Source organism: Monodelphis domestica, chromosome 6, assembly GCF_027887165.1.
Source record: "Monodelphis domestica isolate mMonDom1 chromosome 6, mMonDom1.pri, whole genome shotgun sequence".
Taxonomy (NCBI): Eukaryota; Metazoa; Chordata; class Mammalia; order Didelphimorphia; family Didelphidae; genus Monodelphis; species Monodelphis domestica.
The window spans coordinates 300,319,936-300,342,000 of NC_077232.1; the positions used below are offsets into that span (position 1 = coordinate 300,319,936).

The 22,065-nt window shown below is 39.7% G+C and overlaps 1 protein-coding gene across 1 annotated transcript in view; it reads left to right on the forward strand.

Moving 5' to 3' along the window:
• The window catches only part of SYNPO2 (synaptopodin 2), a 206,307-nt gene extending 184,510 nt beyond the window's left edge, over positions 1–21,797 (forward strand). Inside the window, 1 exon segment of the mRNA XM_001371714.4 lies at positions 15,316–21,797. Coding sequence (XP_001371751.2) covers positions 15,316–15,870 — 555 coding nt within the window. The 3' untranslated portion in view covers positions 15,871–21,797.
• Positions 21,798–22,065: the final 268 nt, after the last annotated feature.

Sequence of the window (22,065 nt, forward strand, 5' to 3'; positions counted from 1 at the left end):
CCCTGAAGGGCCTTTTGTTTGTCCAATTTCTTTCTGAGAAAATGTGAGAGGGGTCAGTTTAATCCAGGATACAAGTGCTTGAGAAGTGATTGCAACAAGAAATCAGGCAATCAGAGCATCTGAGAATTAGAAAGAGTCTTAACTGCCACCCAGGGAAGGATCAGTCTTGTCAACACCATCCCTGCCAAGACTTCTAATGGAGCAGCCTAGTGCAGAAGACAGTGTTTCACTGGGAATTAGTAGGCTTGGGTTTGAATCTGTGCTCTGCCACTGAAAATGACCCATGGCCTTGGGAATGGTCTTTACTTCTCTGTGCCTCAGGTTCTTCAATTGTTAAATGAGAGGGGCTGGATTAGATGGTATTCCATTTAAAGAGGAACTCATTGATACTATCCATGGCTTTGGGGAGAAACTCTAATGGTTAGGAAATTCATTCACATGTGCTGCCTCTCCATTCCTTTATTTTCCTACCAAGAAGAAGAATACGCTAGTTGGGAAGTATAACACTTACACACAAGAAGTAGCTAACTGGGAATTAAGGCCCAAGATAAATGAAGAGCTAGTGAGAGAATACCAATAGTCCTCACTGAGCTCAGTTCACCATGCTTGGATGGGTTCCTTCCCAAGATGCTGAAGTCACTTACAGATGAGCTCACCAAGTTGTTGCTATCAGGGATCTGAGGAAAATCCTGGACACTAAGCATATTCAATGTCATTTTAATTTTGGAGATTAGGTCGCTTTCTCCCAGTCTCAAAATTACTAGAGTAATCAGTCTATAGTTGGTTCCCTTCTGAAGTCTTGTGTTTAGTTTGAGGTGCCCAGAAGAGGGTAACCAGGATGATTCTATAATCAGAACAAATCTGGGATGTTTTGTTCCACTCTGAGCACTGTGTATTTAAGTAAGGTAAATTATAAACTCAAGATTGGTCAGAGCAGGATAAATAGCAGGGGGAAATAGTCACAAGTCCAAGTCACATGAAGACTGGTTGAAGTAATGACAGAAATGGCCATTACAATTCTTGGCCTGGGGAAGATAAGACTCAGAAGTTCTCCAAGTATTGTTTTCAAGGGCTGTCATTTGGAAGACAGAATTGCTTTGGTTTCCTTGGTCCCAGAATGAAGACCTAGGATAAAAGAGAGGTAGAGGTAGATGGAGAGATGTAGGGGGAAAAATCCCAAGAATTAGAGTTATCCCAAAATGGGATGGACTGGCTCAGAAGGAATTGGGTTCCTCCTCATTATAAATCTTCAAAGACTAGATGCCTGGTCAGGTATGTTGTAGGAAACTTTGCATGCTATAGGGTATGTTATAGGGAATTCTTCTTTGGACATGAGTTGAATTAGGTAACTACTTAGGTCCCTCCCAAATCTGAAATGTGATTCTTTGATTCTGTAAAGTCTGGAATATTTAACCTGAAGAAGAGAGGGCTCAGAAGGATAATCCATGAAGGACTGTGATATGGAAGAAAGATTAGTCATGTTTGGAATCAGAGATCAAGACTGGGGTGCACATGATAGAAAATAAAAATTTGGCTCAGTGTAAGGATAAACATTCTTTATAAATTAGAGCTATCCCAAAGTGGAATAGGACATCTTGTTAATATTGTAGAGGGAATTCTGGCCTCAACATCAGGGACCTCTAATGTCTCTGAGAATTCTGAGATTCTACAATTCCATCATTCTATGAACCCTGACTTTCAAAACACTTAGCCACTGATCCAGTGCTGCCCTCTTGGGACTAGTAGATCAAGTAAAATCCCTCTTCCAAATGATAGCCCTTCAAATAACAGAAGACTGAATCACTTCCCTCTCAGCCTCTGGGGTTCTTTTCTCCATGATTCCCCTTCCCCCATATTTTTCACTCTGCTCTGGATATTCTCTATCTTTCAACATCTTCCTTCAAATGAATGGCAAAGACTAAACACAACACTCCACTTATGTTCTGATCAAATACCTACCTCTAAATGTCATGACCAGACTAATGAAATAACTGGCCAGAAAGACATACTATGTGTTTTCTGATGATTTCATTTCTAAAAACAAAAATTCTTCCATACATTCCCCCCCCCCACCTTCTCCAAAGTTCCACCAAAAATGGTGAAAAATTGAAGGGGAAACAATGTATGAAATGGAAAGTTTGGGGAGCATCCGTGGAAATGCTTTGTTTAGTGTAAAAGGAAATAAAAGCATGGTCTCCTCTAAAACATTATTGAAAGGCCAAAATATAGGAAATTGACATAGAGGAACCAGTCCAGCAGGGAAGAATTTCTGAAGTTAGAGACTAAAGCCCTAGATTTGAAATCTAAATCTGCCTCCTACCATCTGTGTGACCTTGGACAGCTCCCATCACCTCAGTTTTCTCCTCCATCAAACTAGCAGGTAGAATGAGATGATTTCTCATGTTCCTTTCAGCTTGAGGTTCTCTGAGCCCTTGAAACATGACAGTTGTTTCCTCTGACCAATTCTCCATGGTTGAGCATGTCTCAAGGTCAGGAAATGACCCCAAGTTGCTTAGCCCTCTAGGAGAAGTAAATAGAATGACAAGAAGCTCCAGCCAGGGGAAACCTTCACATTATTTCCTGGCACTGGACAAGTGGCTATGGGCAGGATTATTTGGGAGCCAAGGCTGAGCTCATCACACTTTAGTAGTGATCTGCTTTAAATATAGAGAGACTCAATGTTCCCCATATGGCATTCAGACACCCCAGGTCATTTGCCAGCTGTGGCTGCCCCTCAAGCCAAGCCCTGGGCCTTTTCCTATCAGCTCAGGGACAGCCCATTAATAGACAGGCTCTTCCCTTCTTATTTATGGAGAGAAATGTGAAGTGTGCAGATTTCTCTACTACATAAGTACATATAAGTATCCAGAGCTTAAGGCAACACTTAAGAAGCCAGAATAAGCAAATGGATGATAACAGTACTCTTTTGCTCTGGTTTGAAGCACTTGGACATTTTTATCTTTTAATTTGAAAAAACAACTTTTAGACACAGTGTTGACATTTTTTTTATTTGAAGGTGACATAAGAATTCAATTCAAAAGTGTTGTCTCCCGTATTAGAGTGCAAGTTCCTCGAGATCAGGGACCATCATTTCCAATACATAGCACCTTTCCTGGCACATAGCAACTGCTTAATATATTTCTTCTCCCCAACTCAATCTAACAAGGATTTATTAAGTACATTCTATATTCAAGTCACAGTACTCAGCACTGGGTATACAAAGACAAAAATAACAATAATAATTATAGTAGTGACCATTTAGCTTTAAGGTTTCCAAAGTGCTTACATATAAAATAATGATGATAATAATAATAACAAACAAAATATATGAAATGCGTTAAGGTTTCTAAAAAGCTTACGTATATTATTTCATTGTATCTTCATGGCAACACTGTAAAGTAGGTCCTATTGTTATATACAATTTATAGATAAGGAAACTCAGGCTGAGAGAAGTTGACTGATTTCCTCATGGACTCACAGCTTTCAAATGTCTCAGTCAGGATTCAAACTCAAGACTTCCTGACTCCAAGTCCATTGGTCTCTCCATTGTAATACCTACCGGCCTCAGAAATAGAAATGAGCCCTTCCCTCAAGAAGCTTTTATTGGTGAGACATGGCAGGAATGCAAAGAAGTTGAAGGAAAATTGAGAGAGCACCAGTAATCAGAATCTGCTGGACGGGGAGGGAGAATCAGGGAAGCTTTCTGTAAGATGTGGCACCTGGAGTGACCCATGAAAGATTTCAAGATGGGAGATCAAATTTATCAAATGTTGGGAGGAGAGAATAGGTCAGTGGCTGTAACAGAGACTGTATGAAAGCAAGTGATGTGAGGGGGGTGGATTCTGGGAGGGGGACAGACTGGCATGAGATGGTAAAGGATTTTAAATACTAGCCTATGGGATTTGTATTTCATCCCTGAGGAAATAGAGAGCTACTGAGGAGTTTTGATCGGAGTGAGGACATGGTCAAGCTTATCTAGCTGTGGCCTAGAGGGACATAGCTATCCAGTCCAAGTTTCTATCTTGAGCTTCAATTCCACAGCCCCAGTTGATAGCTGGACACTCAACCCAGAGTTTTCATCTTCAATAGGCCCCAAACACTGTCTTTTCTAAACACTCTTCTCTTCTAAGCTCTCCTATTGGCTACAAGAACTTGACCATTCCAGTGATCCAGATTCAAATTCTGTAAGACATTTTAGACTCTCCTCTCTCTCAACCTTTCCCCTACCCTCACATTCAGTCAATTGCCAAGACTCCCTTCATCCCTTTCTTTCTTCTCCCAAGACCACTTCTCCATCTCTAGCTCTTACTACCTTTACCTTACCTAGACTATTTTAATAGCCTCCAAATTCTTCTCCCTACTTTCAGACTCTCCTCTTTCCAATTCATCCCCCATATAGCTTCCCCATTAATCTCCCTTGGCCATCCAGGCCACAACTAGAGCTTGATCATGTCTCCACTCTGATCAAAAACCCTTGGTGGCTCCCTATTGCTTCAAATCAGGGAACTAAAGCCTAGGCTAAATGACTTGTCTAAAGTCTCATAGGCAAGTGGTAGGACTAGGATTCAGACTCAGACCCTTTGACTCCAAACCCTGAACTCTGACATTTCCACTTCTTGACTTCCTCATTTTGTGATATATATTTGCTGCTTTGTTCAGAGGCTGCTGACTGCAGGGCTTAGAGTCAGGGAGCTGGGATCAAATTCAATTTCCAGAAGTGATTTCTTGTGTTACCACAGATATCTTTAAGTCTTTCTTTCCTCATTTCTAAGATGAGGGTGACCGTATCTATCTCACAGAGTTGTTCAGAGAATCAAATGTAAAGTATGTTATTTATTTTAAAGTATTTTCCAAATTTGTCAATTATTTTTTGTCCTATGTCAGAGTACTGATGAGTTGTTTGTTTGGGGCAAGGGTCTAGAAGCACAATCGTATTCTTTCATTGGCTAGAAAGACTCCTAGTGTGAAAGTTTCCCTGATTTGTTCTGTGACTTTTTGTCTTAGAAAGTCACTTAGGATGCTAAGATATGATGTAACTTTCCCAAGATCTCACAGTCAGTGTATGTCAAAGGTCAAACAAGAACTCAGGTCTTCCTGTCTCCTGGTTTGACCCTTTATCCACTATTTCATGATGTGACACATTGCTCCCTGGGGGAGATTTTCCCAAGTTGTGGTTTAGGTCAATCTATACCAGATGTTGCCACACTTTTCCAGAGGCCAGGGGTATGGACCATTGGACAGTTGGCAGCCTAAGAAAGGGCCATGGAATTAGAGGTGTAGAGTTGAAGGGAACTTGGTAACTCTAGTTCAACCTCCTCATTTTACAAATAAGGGAATTGGTGTATTGAAGTTACTTGCCCAAAGTGAGAAAGCAATGGGAACAATTCCAATATAATCATGATGCAGAAATACCCTTATCATCCTTACAAGACTTTTATTCATCCCACTCAAGAAGAAATAAGACCACTAATATTTGTGGTCATTCCACAGCAAGAGAAGGAAGGAAGGAAGGAAGGAAGGAAGGAAGGAAGGAAGGAAGGAAGGAAGGAAGGAAGGAAGGAAGGAAGGAAGGAAGGAAGGAAGGAAGGAAGGAAGGAAACAAGCATTTATTGATATCTACACTGTGACAGGCACTGTAAAGTTCTTAACAAATATAACCTCATTTGTTCTTCTGAACAACCATGAAAGGTAGGTGCTCTTATTGTCCTTATTTTATAGATTGAGAAACCAACGTAGAGAGGAAGAATGGTTAAATGTACTTTGCACTATGGTGCCCATAGCTGCTTCTCTGTGCATAATCACTTCAGTACAGTCAGATGAATGAAATCAATATATTTGTTATTAAATGTATTGAGTCCAAGTTAAATAGATTCCTTTGAAGCTTAGAGAAAGTTGGTGGTACTTTTAGAGCATATGTGGAATTGGAGGATGTTGAATTCAACCCTTTCCTTTTACACAGGATTAAGACCCAAATCCTTTGCTGACAAGCTGCTCCTTTCAGGAGGCCAAGAGTAATTTGTATATATCCCAAGGCTATAATAGTATACAGAGATGTTGTGACAGTAGATTGTGGATTTAGGTTTGGATTTGTTGGGAACCAATCTGTGTTCTTCATGGATCTGTGCTTAGTGATTGAAATGTCCTCATTGGTCTTTTAGGCGCAGATTCAGCTTTCACTAAGTTTTCTGATTCCAGTGTGATCTTTCATAACAATAATTCCTAATCCAAAGAGTTCAACATCCCTATGTGCCCTCTTCCCCCGCCCCCTTCTCTCTCTCTTCAGCCCTGGCTCTCAATCTATTGTGTCACCTAGTTGTGTCCTCATTCCTATGCTCTCCCCTTTGCCTATAAGGAAATGAAGAGGCTGAAGAAAGAAGCAGACAGAGGTATGTAGGAGAAGGAAAATACTTCAATTGAGCCTCAGGGACTAACAAAAGAGTCAGTCAATCACCAAGCATTTACAATCCTCAGAAAGATGAGTAAAAGGATACTCCCAGCGGAGGCCAATTAAGCATTTTCATTAGTTTTTGTCTTGCCATCTTTTGTTTAATTAGCTCTTTTAAAAACTGCTTCGATATTTTATTTTATTTTTCACTTAGTAAACATTTGTTTTTTTCTCTTCCACCATCCTTGCCCCAATCCCAAGAGTTTGAAAGAAGAAAAAAAAAGAAAAAAGAAAACCCCTCCCAGCTTTTTGTAAACCCTTACATTTTGACTTGGAATCAATACTAAATATTGGTTCCAAGACAGAAGAGCAGTAAGGATTAGGTAAAGGGGCTAAGTGACTTGACCAACATCACAAAACTAGGAAGTTTTTGAGGCCAAATTTAAATCCAGAATTTCCCATCTTTAGGCCTGACTCTCAATCCACTGAGCCATCTAACTGCTCCCAAATCCTTTATAAAGGCATATAGAATCAAAAGAAATTCCCAAAGTGGCCATGCCAATTCTATACCTTGACCATCATCCCTAGATCAGGAGGTGGGTAGCACAAATCTCCGTGGGCCCTTTGGAATCATGACTAGTCATTGCTTTGACCAGAATTCTTTAGTCCTTCCAAGTTTATCATTTGTTTTATTGCAAAAATTATTCCCCCAATTTATTTTGCATCAGTTCATACATGTTTTGTCAGGTTTCTCTGAAAGTTTTCCTTTTGTTATTTCTTATGAAGGTCATCCCATTAGTTTCCTTGTGACCTCAAAAAGAGTCACTATAAAATTTTTTTTTACACTTGGTCTTTTTCTTCTTTCTCTTATCTCCTTGGAGCACAGGTCTAGTGGTAATATAGGTTGGTCAAAGGGTATACACAATTTAGTAACTTTCATTCTTGGTGTGATATAATCAATATTATTCAGGGAACAAGTGACAAAACTGGGATTTGAACCTTCTGACTTCAAAGCTAATATTTTTAGTTTTTAAATATATTTTATTTTTTTTAAATATTTCCCCATTACATGTAAAAATTTTTTAAAACTCATTTTAAAAATATTTTATTTTCCCCAATTATATGTAAAAATAATTTAAATATTTTTAAATGTCTAAGTAAACATGTTTTTCCATATTAGCCCTTTGGTGGAGGAAACTCAAACAAACCAAACTAAAACAAAAAAGGAAGAAAGAAGTGAAATATAGTATTCTTTGATCTAAATTGAGACTCCTTCAGTTCTTTCCCCAGAGGCAAATGACATTTTTCATCATGAGCCCTTTGGGACTAGATCATTGTATTGCTGAAACTAGCTAAGTCCTTTATGGTCATTCAATGTATAATATTGCTTTTTCTGTGTCCAATGTTCTCCTGATTCAGTTCACTTTACTATGTATGCATCAGTTCATGTAAATCTTTCCAGGTTTTTCTGAAATTATTCAACTTGTCATTTTTATGGCACAATTGTATTCCATTACAATCAATACCATAACATATTCGGTCATTCTCCAGTGGATGGCTATCCTCTCACTTTCTAATCTTTGCCACCACAAAAAGAGCTTCTATAAATATTTCCATACATATAGGTCCTTTTCCATTTTTATCTCTTTGAGACAAGCCTAGAAGTGGTATTGCTAGGTCAAAGGTATTCATAGCTTTATAGCCCTTTGGGCATAGATCAAAATTGCTCTTCAGAATGGTTGAATCAGTTCACAACTCACCCAATAGTATATATATATATATATATATATATATATATATATATATATATATATATATATATATATATAATTTAAAAATATCTCATATATATGACATATTTTTAAATTTTATTTAGTCAATATAGAGCATCATTAAGAATCATATTCTTTCCCTCCCTCCCCTCCCCCCACCCTTCCCAAAGCCAACATGCAATTCTACTGGGTGTTACATGTGTCCTTGATCAGAACCTATTTCTATGTTGTTGGTGTTTGCACTAGGATGATCATTTAGAGTCTACATCCCCAATCCTGTCCCCTCGACCCATGTAATCAAGCAGTTGTTATTCTTCGGTGTTTCTACTCCCACAGTTTTTCCTCTGAATGTGGATTGTGTTCTTTCTCATAGATCCCTCCAGGTTGTTCAGGATCACTGCATTGCCACTAATGGAGAAGTCCATTACATTTGATTGTACCACAGTGTTCCGGTCTCTGTGTACAATGTTCTCCTGGTTCTGCTCCTCTCAAAATCTGCATCAATTCCTGGAGGTCATTCCAGTCCACATGGAATTCCTCCAGACTATTATTCTTTTGAGCATTTTTATGGCACAATTGTATTCCATCACCAACATATACCACAATTTGTTCAGACATTCTCCAATTGAAGGGCATCCCCTCATTTTCCAGTTTTTTGCCACCACAAAGAGCGCAGCTATGAATATTCTTGTACATGTATTTTTCCTTATTATTTCTTTGGGGTACAAACCCAGCAATGCTATGGCTGGATCAAAGGGCAGACAGTCTTTTAGCACACTTTGGGCAGAGTTCCAAATTGCCCTCCAGAATGGTTGGATCAATTCACAACTCCACCAGCAATGAATTAGTGTCCCAACTTTGCCACATCCCCTCCAGCATGCATTACTTTCCATAGCTGTCATGTTAGCCAATCTGCTAGGTGTGAGGTGGTACCTCAGAGTTGTTTTGATTTGCATCTCTCTGATTATAAGAGATTTAGAGCACTTTTTCATGTGTTTAATAATAGTTTTGATTTCTTTAACTGAAAACTGCCTATTCATGTCCCTTGTCCATTTATCAATTGGAGAATGACTTGATTTTTTGGTACAACTGGTTTAGCTCTTTGTAAATTTGAGTAATTACACATTTATCAGAGGTTTTTGTTATGAAGATTGTTTCCCAATTTGTTGTTTCTCTTCTGATTTTAGTTACATTGGGTTTTTTTAGTCAAAGTTATTGATTTTGCATTTTGTGACTCTTTCTAAGTCTTGCTTGGTTTTAAAATCTTTCCCGTCCCACAGGTCTGACATGTATACTATTCTGTGTTCATATAATTTACTTATTGTTTCCTTCTTTACATTCAAGTCATTCACCCATTCTGAGTTTATCTTGGTGTAGGGTGTGAGGTGTTGATCCAAACCTAATCTCTCCCACACTGTCTTCCAATTTTCCCAGCAGTTTTTATCAAATAGCAGGTTTTGGTCCCCAAAGCTGGGATCTTTGGATTTATCATAGACTGTCTTGCTGAGGTCACTTACCCCAAGTCCATTCCACTGATCCTCCTTTCTGTCTCTTAGCCAGTACCAAATTGTTTTGATGACCACTGCTTTGTAATATAGTTTGTGATTTGGTGCTGCAAGACCACCTTCCTTTTTATTTTTCTTCATGATTTCCCTGGATATCCTTGATCATTTGTTCTTCCAAATGAACTTTGTTATGTTTTTTTCTAATTCAGTAAAAAAGTTTTTTGGAAGTTCAATGGGTATGGCACTAAATAGATAGATAAGTTTGGGTAGGATGGTAATTTTTATTATATTAGCTCATCCTACCCATGAGCAGTTAGTGTTTTTCCAATTGCTCAAATCTAGTTTTAGTTGGGTGGAAAGTATTTTGTAGTTGTGCTCATATAGTTCCTGTGTTGTTCTCAGCAGATAGATTCCTATTTTTTTATATTGTCTAGGGTGATTTTGAATGGGATTTCTCTTTCTAATTCCTGCTGCTGGGATGTGTTGGAGCTATATAGAAATGCTGATGACTTATGTGGCTTTATTTTGTATCCTGCAACTTTGCTAAAGTTATTGATTATTTCCTTTTTAGTTTAAAAAAAAGTTTTAGCTTTTTAGTTGATTCTCTATGATTCTTTAAGTAGACCATGATGTCATCCACAAAGAATGATAGCTTGGTCTCCTTATTGCCAATTTTAATACCCTCAATTTCTTTTTCTTCTCTAATTGATACTGCTAGTGTTTCTAGTACAGTGTTGAATAGTAGAGGTAATAATGGGCATCCTTGTTTCACTCCTGATCTTATTGGGAATGCATCTAGTTTATCCCCATTGCAGATGGTGTTGGCTGATGGTTTTAGAGAAATACTGTTTATTATTTTTAGGAAAGATTCTTCTGTTCCTATACTCTCTAGTGTTTTCAATAGGAATGGGTGTTGAATGTTGTCAAAGGCTTTTTCTGCATCTATTGAGATAATCATGTGGTTTTTGTTGGTTTGCCTGATGACATGGTCAATTATGTGAATGGTTTTCCTGATATTGAACCATCCTTTCATTCCTGGTATAAATCCCACCTGATCACAGTGAATAACCCTCATGATGAGTTGCTGGAGTCTTTTTACTAGTATCCTGTTTAAGATTTTTGCATCTGTGTTCATTAAGGAATTTGGTCTGTAGTTTTCTTTCTCTGTTTTTGGCCTGCCTGGCTTTGGGATCAGTACCATATTTGTATCATAAAATGAATTTGGTAGAACCCCCTCTTTGCTTATTATGTCAAATAGTTTGTATAGTATTGGGATTAGCTGTTCTTTGAATGTTTGATAGAATTCACTTGTGAATCCATCAGGCCCTGGTGATTTTTTCTTAGGGAGTTCCTTGATGGCTTGTTCAATTTCTTTTTCTGATATGGGATTATTTATGAATTCTATTTATTCTTCTGTTAATCTAGGAAATTTATATTTTTGTTAATATTCATCCATATCACCTAGATTGGCATATTTATTGCCATATAATTGCACAAAATAGTTTTTAATGATTGCCTTAATTTCCTCTTCATTGGAGGTGAGTTCTCCCTTTCCATCCCTGATAGTATTAATTTGATTTCCTTTCCTCTTTTTTATTAGATTGACCATATTTTGTCTATATTGTTTGTTTTTGAAAAAGTACCAGCTTCTAGTCTTATTTATTATTTCAATAGTTCTATCATTTTCAATTTTATTAATTTCTCCCTTAATTTTTAGGATTTCTAATTTGGTTTTCTTCTGGGGGGTTTTAATTTGTTCACTTTCAATTTTTTTGATTTGCATGTCCAATTCATTGACCTCTGCCCTCCCGAATTTGTTAATATATTAACTCAAGGATATAAATTTTGCCCTGAGTACTGATTTGGCTGCATCCCATAGAGTTTGAAAGGATGTCTCATCATTGTCATTTTCTTCAATGAAATTATTAATTGTTTCTATGATTTGTTCTCTGACTAGTCGGTTTTGGAGAATCATATTATTTAATTTCCAATTAAGTTTTGATTTGGCTCTCCATGTACCCTTACTGGTCATTATTTTTATTGCCTTAAGATCTGAAAAGGTTGCATTCATTATTTCTGCTTTTATGCATTTGTATGCCATGTTTTTATGACCTAGTATATGGTCAATCTTTGTGAATGTGCCATGTGCTGCTATGTATTCCTTTTTGTCCCTATTTATTTTTCTCCATATATCTACTAACTCTAATTTTTCTAAGATTTCATTCACCTCTTTTATCTCTTTCTTATTTATTTTTTTATTTGATTTATCTCAATTTAATAGTGATAGGTTCAGGTCTCCCACTAGTATAGTTTTACTATTTCCTCCTTCAATTCTATTAGTTTCTCCATTAGAAATTTGGGTGCTATACCATTTCGTGCATACATGTTGATTAGTGATATTTCCTCATTATCTATGCTCCCTTTTATCAGGATATATTTACCTTCTCTATCCCTTTTAATCAGGTCTCTTTTTACTTTGGCTTTGTCAGATATCATGGTTGCAACTCCTGCCTTCTTTCTGTCAGTTGAGGCCCAATAGGTTTTGTTCCACCCTTTAATTCTGACCTTGTGAGTATCTACTCACCTCATGTGTGTTTCTTGTAGACAACATATGGTGGGATTCTGTATTCTAATCCACTCTCCAATTCATCTACGTTTTATGGGTGAGTTAATCCCATTCACGTTCAAAGTTATGATTGTCACTTTTGAATTCCCTAGCATTTTGATAACCTCTCCTAGCTCTGACCTCTCTTCTTTTGCTATATCCTTTTAAACCAGTGGTTTACTTTTAGTCAATCCCCCTACTCCTCTCCCTTGATATGCTTCCCTTTCTGGGCCCTCCCTTTTCGTTCTCTTCTTGTTTTTTTAGGGTCTGTTAAGTTCCCTCCCCTCTCTCCTTCCCTCCCTTTTTTAACTCCCTTCCCCCTCCCCCTTAGTTTTCCCTTCTGCCTTAACCTGTAGGATAAGATAGACTTCAAGATCCCAATTGATCTAGATGCTCTTAACTCTCAGAATTGATTTCACTGAGAGTAATATTCAAGTATTACCTATTAGCACTCCCTTCCTCTCCCTCTTATAAGAGTATTCTTCCCCTCCCCTTCCCATGTGTATCTTTGTGTGACAAAGATTATTCTATTTATTTTATTTCTTCAATAATCTCTTAGTACCATCATCGATTCCCCCACCCCTTTTTTGCATATCATTTTATAGCCTTTAATGCCCCAATCTTTTCCTATGAATGATTCTTCTATTTACTATAATAATGAAAACCTTTTTGAGAGTTACAAATAACATTTTCCCCACATATTAATATATATAATTTGATCTAATTGTAGCCCTTAAAGAAGAGAGCTTGAATAAAAAAAATTTTTTCCTCCTTTTCCCTCTCTTTCATATTTACCTTTTCATTTTTCTCTTGATCATTGTGTTTGGATATCAAATGTTCCACTTAGTTCTCATCTTTTCCTTGCAAATACTTGGAAAGGTTCTATTTTGTTGAATGCCCATACTTTCCCCTAGAAGTATATAGTCAGTTTTGATGAATAGGTGATTCTTGGTTGAAGACCCAGTTCTCTTGCCTTTCTGAATATTGTGTTCCAGGCCTTGCAGTCCTTTAGTGTGGAAGCTGCCAGGTCTTGTGTGATCCTGATTGGTGCTCCTTTGTATCTGAATTGTTTCTTTTTGGCTTCTTGTAGGATTTTCTCCTTAGCTTGAAAACTCTGGAATTTGGCAATTACATTTCTGGGAGTTGTTTTTGGGGGGTTTAGTGTAGAGGGTGTTCTATTAACTCTTTCAATGTCTATTTTGCCCCCTTGTTCAAGAACTTCAGGGCAGTTTTCTTGGATGATCTCTTGTAGTATGGTGTCAAGATTTCTGTTTATTTCTGGCTTTTCAGGTAGACCAATGATTCTCAAATTGTCTCTCCTTCCTCTGTTTTCCTGATCTGTCACCTCATCAATGAGATATTTCATGTTTTCTTCTATTTTGTCAGTCTTTTGACTTTGCTTTATTAATTCTTGCTATTTTGCGAGATCATTGGTTTCCAGTTGCTCAATTCTGGTCCTTAAGGCCTGGTTTTCTGTTATAATAATTTTGGTTTTCTGCTTTAACCTTTTGGTATTCAGCTATGATTTCTTCATTTTTTTAACCATTTCTCACTTCCCTTTCCAGAAGGCTTCCATCTTTTTGATAAGCTCCAACTGAGATTCTTCCAGGGCTTGTGGACACTTTCCGGGTTTTTTTGTTGTTGTTGTTGTTTGTTTGTTTGTTTGTTTTGCCTTTGTTTGATTTCATCAAGTATTTCCTCTGTAGCCTCGGTTTTTCCTCCATAAAAATTCTCGAGGGTCACAGCCTTCTTTTTGGTTTTTTTGGAAGGATTTTGAGTCTTCTGTGAACAATTAGCCATTTTCCTGGATGTTTTCCCTTCCCTCTTTAGTCAGAAAACTGAGTCAGCTGGACAGGTTCTCCATGTTTGGAGTTAAGGAGTAAGTATTTTGCCTGAAGCAAGCTCTGGAATCTCTGCAGTCCTTTGCAGCTCTTCTTGATGCTGTCTTCCATGAGGCTCTCAAGGTCTGCGCTCTCATGCCCGCCTGGGTTTCCAGACTAGCTGCTTTCAGGGGTAAGTCCCCAGAGGTCCTAGTCAGCTCCCAAGGACCTAGAAGTGTTCCTTGCTCACTGTAGAAGTACTCCTTGCCCACTCTCTGGTTCTGGTGGGCACGCTGCACCCAAGGTCTGCACTCTCTCGCATGCTGGGGTTTCCCACCTAGCTGCTTTCAGGAGTGGGTCCCCTGTTGTCCCAAGGACCCAGAGGTGCCCCCTGCTCACTCCAGAGGTGTCTCTTGCTCACTCATCTTGGCATGCACTGGCTCTGGCTCTGGCTCTGTAGGTGGGGGTGGGAGAGGGTGAATCGGCTCGCATTTGGGTGGAAGCCCTTTCACCCTCTTATAGACTGGAAAAGCCCCAATCCCATGCACCTTCAATTCTGCATCCTATTATACAACTTCTCCGCTCCTCTGAAAATGATTCTTAAGGTCTTTTGGGGTAGTCTTTGTCAGTGTATGCTAGGGAGAGGAAGTGGCCCATGTTTAGATTGCCGCCATGCTTACCCAGAAGTCTGGAAAACACCAATACTATATTAATGTCTTAATTTCCCTATATCCTCTCCAACATTTGTTATTTTCCTTTCTCTTATAATAGTCATTCTGATAGATGTGAGGTGATTCCTCAGAGTTCTTTTAATTGGTATTTTTCTAGTCAGTAGTTATTAAGGGCATTTTTTCATGTGATCATCAATATTCTTTTTAAAAGAAACACCATACTGCTTTTCAAGGGAGAGAATAGCATTGAGATGTGGACAGGACTACTTTCAGAACCAAGTTTTGAGACTGCCCTACCTAACCCAATGCTATTCCTGAAGAGACAATGAGCAGAGTTGATGTGCCAGTGTAAGATTGAAATGAGAGTGAGGGAAGGAGGAAGAGAAGGAGGAGGAGGAAGAGGAGGAAGCTTTAAGTTAAAGCACCAAGGCTGGGGTGCTAAAAAGAATGGACTCCCATATATGTTGGTGGTGGAAGCAGATATTAGCCCCTCATGCAAGGGGTGCCTTCCCACTGATTATTTTTGACACTAATATTAACAATTTTCTTATTTTTAGGATGATGGACAGTCACTACTTTTTAGAAGACCAGTTACACCCACTCTATCTCCCACTTCTCCTCTGATGTTCCAACCTTCCGCCAGTTACCCTGGAAAACCAGCTGGTGAGCCTGCAAAAAAACCTAACAAGAGATTCACACCTTGGGAAGCAGCTGCTAGGTCTCCTCTTGGCCTTGTGGATGATGCCTTTGACCCCAGAAACATCCAAGATTCCATTGTGGCCCATGTTGTCTCTGCTGCCCAGAGGAAAAGCTTGCCAGAGCCACTTGAGTACTGGAAACTGGGAGTTTCCTATGCACCTCAGTTTCAGAAGACAAATCTGGGCCCATTCAACAGGAGGGAGAATGGCATCACTAGCCTGCCAAAGAGCACCAGAAAAACCATTTATGCCAACAACCAGGATGATGCCCCATTGCCATATTCTACCTATTACAGGAAACCCTCTAGGACTGGGTTTGAAAGAATGACCATGGAGACCAAGTCTGAGTATGGCTTCTCCTTCAGTGATGGCAACTATAATCCACACCCAAGAGGATGGAAGCGTGAGACCTGAGACTCCCCCAAGGCAGAGAAACCCTTCCATTTCATGCTCACCATCCACCAGCTGTAATAGTTATGCCATGGGACACAGCAAGTGATCTTTTCTGGAACCAACCCATTCTGCAGGACATGACAACCTCAGGTGTGGATCCCATGGCTCTGAGATTCTTCTGTGTGAGAGATTTGTTTAATTATTTTTGATCCTTAGTTCCCTAAGTCACATCTGTATATTTAACATGTGAGGATGTCCACACCTGTTCATTCAAACCTTAATATTAGTGCTTAATACCTACTCTTTATATAAGTGAGCAATGGGGTGAAAGAGATATTTGTGGAAGGAAAATGTAATTGCCTGAGTTGATTTCTAGAGTTCTTAGCCTCATTTTCTTTATGCCACACAACACATTTCCCAGTAGTAGTAGTCTCTCGGTAACTGAGGATGACTATTGTCTTTGTGTGTTTTTGTGCACAAAGACACTTGTGCATGAAGATTTAAGTGGAAAAGTCGATGCACAGAGACAGTCCCACTCTCTCAGCGTTGGAAGCCTGGGTCTAGTGGCACAAAGTCGTTACACCTGGAGACTTCCTCAGCTGCATTGGATGGCCGTGTTGTCTTTTGTGCTCCAACACACCCTTAGCACTCCACATTGCCTTGCTGCATCGCCATCTCAGCCGTTGAACCTTCTTATTGGTTTTTTCCATCTGTTCAGCTGAAGCAGTCTTCACATGCTGGGTGAGCAAAGCCCTAGTTCACCAGGGGTCCACGACGACCCGATGGCTACCCTCACAAGGTTTAGCCGGCCTGTCGAAGCCGTTGCCCGGGGTGTGGCCACTGCCGCCTGCTAGCAGCTACTGGGAGCCACAAGTGAGAGCTGAGTGTCAGGTGAGGGTCAGAGGCTGGAGAGCTGCCCTAGAAGGGCACGACAAGCCCTCCATACCAGAGATACTACCCCTCCCTGAGCACCCAATTCATCTCTGTGTGATCTAGATGGGACAGGGTCTCCTGTCTGACCTTTGTGCCACTGTGAATTACAGAAAAGAAGGAATAGCCTGGCATTTCTGGATCTGGCATCAGACATCCACAATGAGGACCCTAGTTCAGGGAACGCTCTCAAAGACAATAGATTAGTCTGTGTGGAAAGGGATTCCCTGAGGGTTTGGGTTTTGTTACTTTTAAGTACATCCCTGAATAGTTTAATGTCTAATTAAATTCCATTTTCTTTGAGAACCAGAAGGTAGTTCTAGACAGCCTGTGAAAGATTAATGAATGGTAAGATCGCCATGAGTCCATAATCATAACCGAGTTGTACACCTGCAGTAGGGAATTGTCTTAATTCTAATCAATTTGGAATTGGCTTCTAAGAATGAAATAGCGATGGGGAGAGAGACTGATTTCATTGATATAAGGAACTTTCTAGTGAGGAAACTCCCTCTACCAGTGCTGGTCAGTATCTTTTTTGCAACTTAGGATCTTAGAGAATTGCCTGAAGCAATGAGAAATGATGACTTGCTCAGGGTCACACAGCCAACATCTGCCAGAAAGTCTTCTCATCACCGAGGCTGATTCTGTCCACTACCCCATGCTGCCTCTAAAGAATGAAGTTGCTAACAAAAGAGCTGTTATGGGTTTCTCATGTCTTTTACTCATGATTATAGGTAGCAGATTCGATCTCAAGGTTAGTGAGGCCATAAACGTTATGACATGCCTCTTTCTTGTTGCCAAAAGAATTGTTGAAAGGCAGGTTTTCTGTTATGTGTTACAAGGTATGAGTGCCGATGTGAAGGAAAGAAAAGAGCCCTAGAGGGTTGGTCACATATTTATTTTAATGAAGTAGCCAATTATAACTGCTTGTCACTGTCCTAGGTAGCCATTCACTGAGTCGGAGAGAAAGTTGTTGGCCACAACAAATGAACCAACCACAATTATTGCTCCTAATAGATAGAACAGTTGATTGATTGATAGATAGATAGATAGATAGATAGATAGATAGATAGATAGGTAGAAAGAGAGAGAGAGCATTTATAAAGTGCCAAGGATGCAAATAAGACAGAGGCAGCTAAGTGGCCCAGTGGATGGAGTGAAGAGGGGAGGTCCTGGGTTCAAATAGGGCCTCAGATGCTTCCTAGCTATGTGACCCTGGACAAGTCACTTAACCCCAATTGTCTAGAGCTTACCTCTTTTCTGCCCTGGAAGTAATACTTGTGTAGATTCTATGACAGAAAGGAAGGGTTGGGGAGAAAAAAGCAAATAAAACAGTCTGAACTTGCAAGATCAGAGATTTCAAGATGGAGGGGATCTTTTACTGGGAGGTCAATTACTCCAACCCTCTCATCTGATATAGGATAAACCAAAGATTAGAGAAGTGAAGAGATTTACCTGCTTGTGGCCAAACAGGCAGGACTAGGTGTCCAAGTCATGATTCAGTTTGGGATCCCCCTGACTGCCAATGTGGTTACTACCTTTTCTACCACACCAAAAAAACTGAAGCTGTGCTTCGTCAACTGAAAAGTAATCAGCATCACTCTGGAATTGGTCACTGGATATTGAAGAGCAACAGCATCACTGGGGGATTCCTGAGAAGAGCTGGCGGGGCTCAAGGTCCCTGTTTGAATCCCTGTTAGCCTGAGTAGAAGAAAACAAGGTCCAGCTCTGACCCAGTGTCTCAGTTTGAATTCTGTTCATTGTGAATTTAAGAAGCATTCAGATGACTCTCAAGACGAGAAGGGTTGAGAATTTTATTTTGCTTTATGAAAGTGCTTAGGAACCTAAGTCACGGTAGAGAACTTTTCTTCTAGGAAAGGTCATTTTCATTCATCTCCTCCACTGAAGGTAGAGGGTTTTTTAATAGCATTTTATTTTCTCCAAATTACATGTAAAAATAATTTTTGACAGTCATTTTTTTTAAATCTTGAGTTTCAAATTTTCTCCCTTCCTTTCTCCTTTCCCCTCCCTGAGAAGGCAAGTAATCTGATACAGATTCATTGAATTTAAGTTCTAAGGAGAAAAGGAGAAGGCGACTCTGTTGCTTGACTTGTGGAAATGTAGCAGTATTGACCAAATGACACAAGGATCTTCTTTGCTCCAATCACCCAAAAACTCAGTGATGAACCAGGAAAAATAAAAGTGCTGAGTGTTGTTTTTAAAGGGATGTTGCAAAAAGGGGGGGGGGCAGCTGGGTAGGTCAGTGGATTGAGGGCCAGGTGTAGAGATGGGAGGTCCTGGGTTCAAATCTGGCCTCAGACACTTCCCAGCTGGGCAAGTCACTTAACCCCCATTGCCTAGTCCTTACCACTCTTCTGCCTTGGAATCAATATCCAAGGTGGAAGGTAAGGGTTTAAGTAAATAAATAAATAAATGGATGGATGGATGGATGTTGATTACTGAGAAAAAAAGATGATAGAGCACAGATTCTCCCAAATGTGAGAGCCCAGAATGACCAAGGGGAATGCCTGAGAAATTTGAGGCATGATGCTTGCTGGTCCCACTCGACTGTCCTTCTCCTACCGGCAGTGCTCTCCTCACAATATCTCTATGCTGCCCATTGCTCAGTCTGGTGTGGAGATAGGAAGAGTCAGCAGAAAAGACTTTGTTCCCCAACCCTACTGAGCTCATAAACAAATGCTACTTACCACTTATGTCCTTTAATCATGGATAGCAGTTACTCAGTCACTGGAGCCAATACCACCCATGTGATGTACTAGAGAAAGACGTGGCCATTTACAATATCACAGGGTTTTTGCTCCTCAGTTTCCAGAATGCAGTAGACTCTTTAAAAAAAAGCTTCATTAATGTCTTTTCCCCAATTCAACAAGCCTTTTTAAAAATACCAATTATGTACAAGTCTTAGAGTTGGGCATTAAGCATACAAGGATATAAGTAAAATAATTACTACCCTCCAAGATCTTCTATTCTATGGGAGGAGGGGGGAGCAACATGTAAACATTAGTAAATATAAGATCAAGACAAAGTCATTAAAGTTATTTCAAAAATAATGGAGTGTTGCAAATCTGGCCTCAGACACAGGCTATGTTACCTTGGGCAAGTCACTTAACCCCATTTATGTTACCTTGGGCAAGTCACTTAACCCCATTTATGTTACCTTGGGCAAGTCACTTAACCCCATTTGCCTGAATAAAAGAAAAGGGAGTGCTGAGGGAATTAGAAAAGGACTCATTGAAGAGAATCCTCAAGGATCATGCTTTGAAGGATGGAAGGGATTCTAAGAGGAAGAGGTAAGGAAGGAATGCATTTTAGGCAAGGAGGATCTTTTATTCATTTCCCCTTAATACTCTCCCCACTGAAACCTTCTTTGTTAGGAAGAAAAACATTTAACCAGAGTCTGATGGTATATTCCACTCTATAACCACAGTCCCTGCCACCCTACTGAGGAGCAAAGTGTCTTTTACTTTTTAAAGAATGATTATAGAACTCTGCTTTCCTTGTCACAGTTAGTTGAAGAAGATAATTAAAAATATTTATCTGTGTATCAATCTTCAAGCTTTAAGTAAATTAAGAAAAGAGTAATACTTGAGAAGCAAAGAATTCAGTCTTCACTGGAGATGATAGACACACCTACTGGCTTTCTGTTGAAAGGCGCCCTTCCAGGAAGTCATATATACTTGGTGGAGATGACCCCCAAATGGAAAATGGTTCAAATAAATAGCACTGGACCCCACTGAGAGTTAGAGCCCTGAATGATGAGCAAGAAATTCATTCTACCTATCTGTTCCATTGTTAGAATAATTGAATCACAACTGAGAAATGGAAGAGATCTTACAACTTACAGGTTACAACCCCCTGACATTATGAAAGGGACAATTAAGAGTCAGACAGGAACATAGCTTGTGAGCTGGAGGGAGCCTTAGAAGATGGTCATCTAGTACAGACCCCTTCTTTTAGAGAGAAGGAATTTGCGACTACCCCAGAGCAAAGAAGTGATTTAACAAGGTCACCCAGAAAGTAAGCGGCAGAGCTGGGTTTTGAACCGTGATCTTCAGAGTCCTGTCCAATATTCTTCTGACTCCAGAAAGTGGAAGAATTATTTTAATGAAGAATAAAGAATGATCTTAATGAAAAAGTAATATACTTTCCCTGGAGCTGTATCTTTGTAAGGACAGTGCCCCCAAGTGGTAGGACTAGCTTTCCGGGAAGTCCTCCCAGAGATAAAGAAAATTGCAGTGCCTTTCCATCTTCCTCAACTTTAAATAATCAAATGGAATCCCAGATGGCTACTTTGGAAGTCCATTATTAATGACTGCATCTCGAACTTTTTCTTCACCTTGTGTGTTACATGAATGCACAAATCTATTGATAGGTTCACAGGTCACATAGTGGAAGGGATCATAGAGGTCACCTAGTCCAACTCCCTCATTTTATAGAGGAGTCATAGAGAAGGGATGGGATTGCCAACATCCTCGGATTACAGGTGGCAGAGCTGGGATTTGAACCCCCTTCTTCTGATGTCAGCTTCAGTGCTCTTTGAACTCCACTCCACTTTCTTTCTTCCTTTCTTAGTTACTTCCACAAAGCCTGAGAAACACACACACACACACACACACACACACACACACACACGCACACACGTATGCATACATGCACACAAGTATAGATATACATAGCTTGCACAAATATGGACTTGCGCACAGATCAATGGCACAAAACGGGATCAGAAGCCTGACCTGACCAGCAGCTCTAATTAGAGGAGAGGGAACTGTGTGAAGGCTTGGTTTTCTAGAAGAGCTCACAGTCCAAGTTTCACTTTTGAACAATACTCATCACTGGTTTCCATCGTAAAAGACTCTTTGCCATCTGAATGTCTGAATCTTATCTAAACTGAATTGCGGTGTCCATTTATATTGATTCATCACCAATGACTGGGTTTGAAAAGTGCATGTTGAAGATGAAAGTTGCATTAATAAACATTAGCTTGCCAAATCAAATGAAAGTCTTTTGTTTTTCCTTATCTAAGTCCGTAGGATTCAGGGTTGGATGGGACTTTAGAGGCCATGCAGTCCAATCCTGCCTTTTATAGATGTGGAAACTGAAGCCCAGAGGGAAGAAACATGACCAAAATCATTTGGCTAGAAAGTAGCAAGGTGGCACCATAGATAGAGTGCCAGGCCTCAACTTAGGAAGAATCTTCTTCCCAAGTCCAAATCTGTCCTCCGACACCTACTAGCTAGATGACCCTGGACAAATCATTTTAAC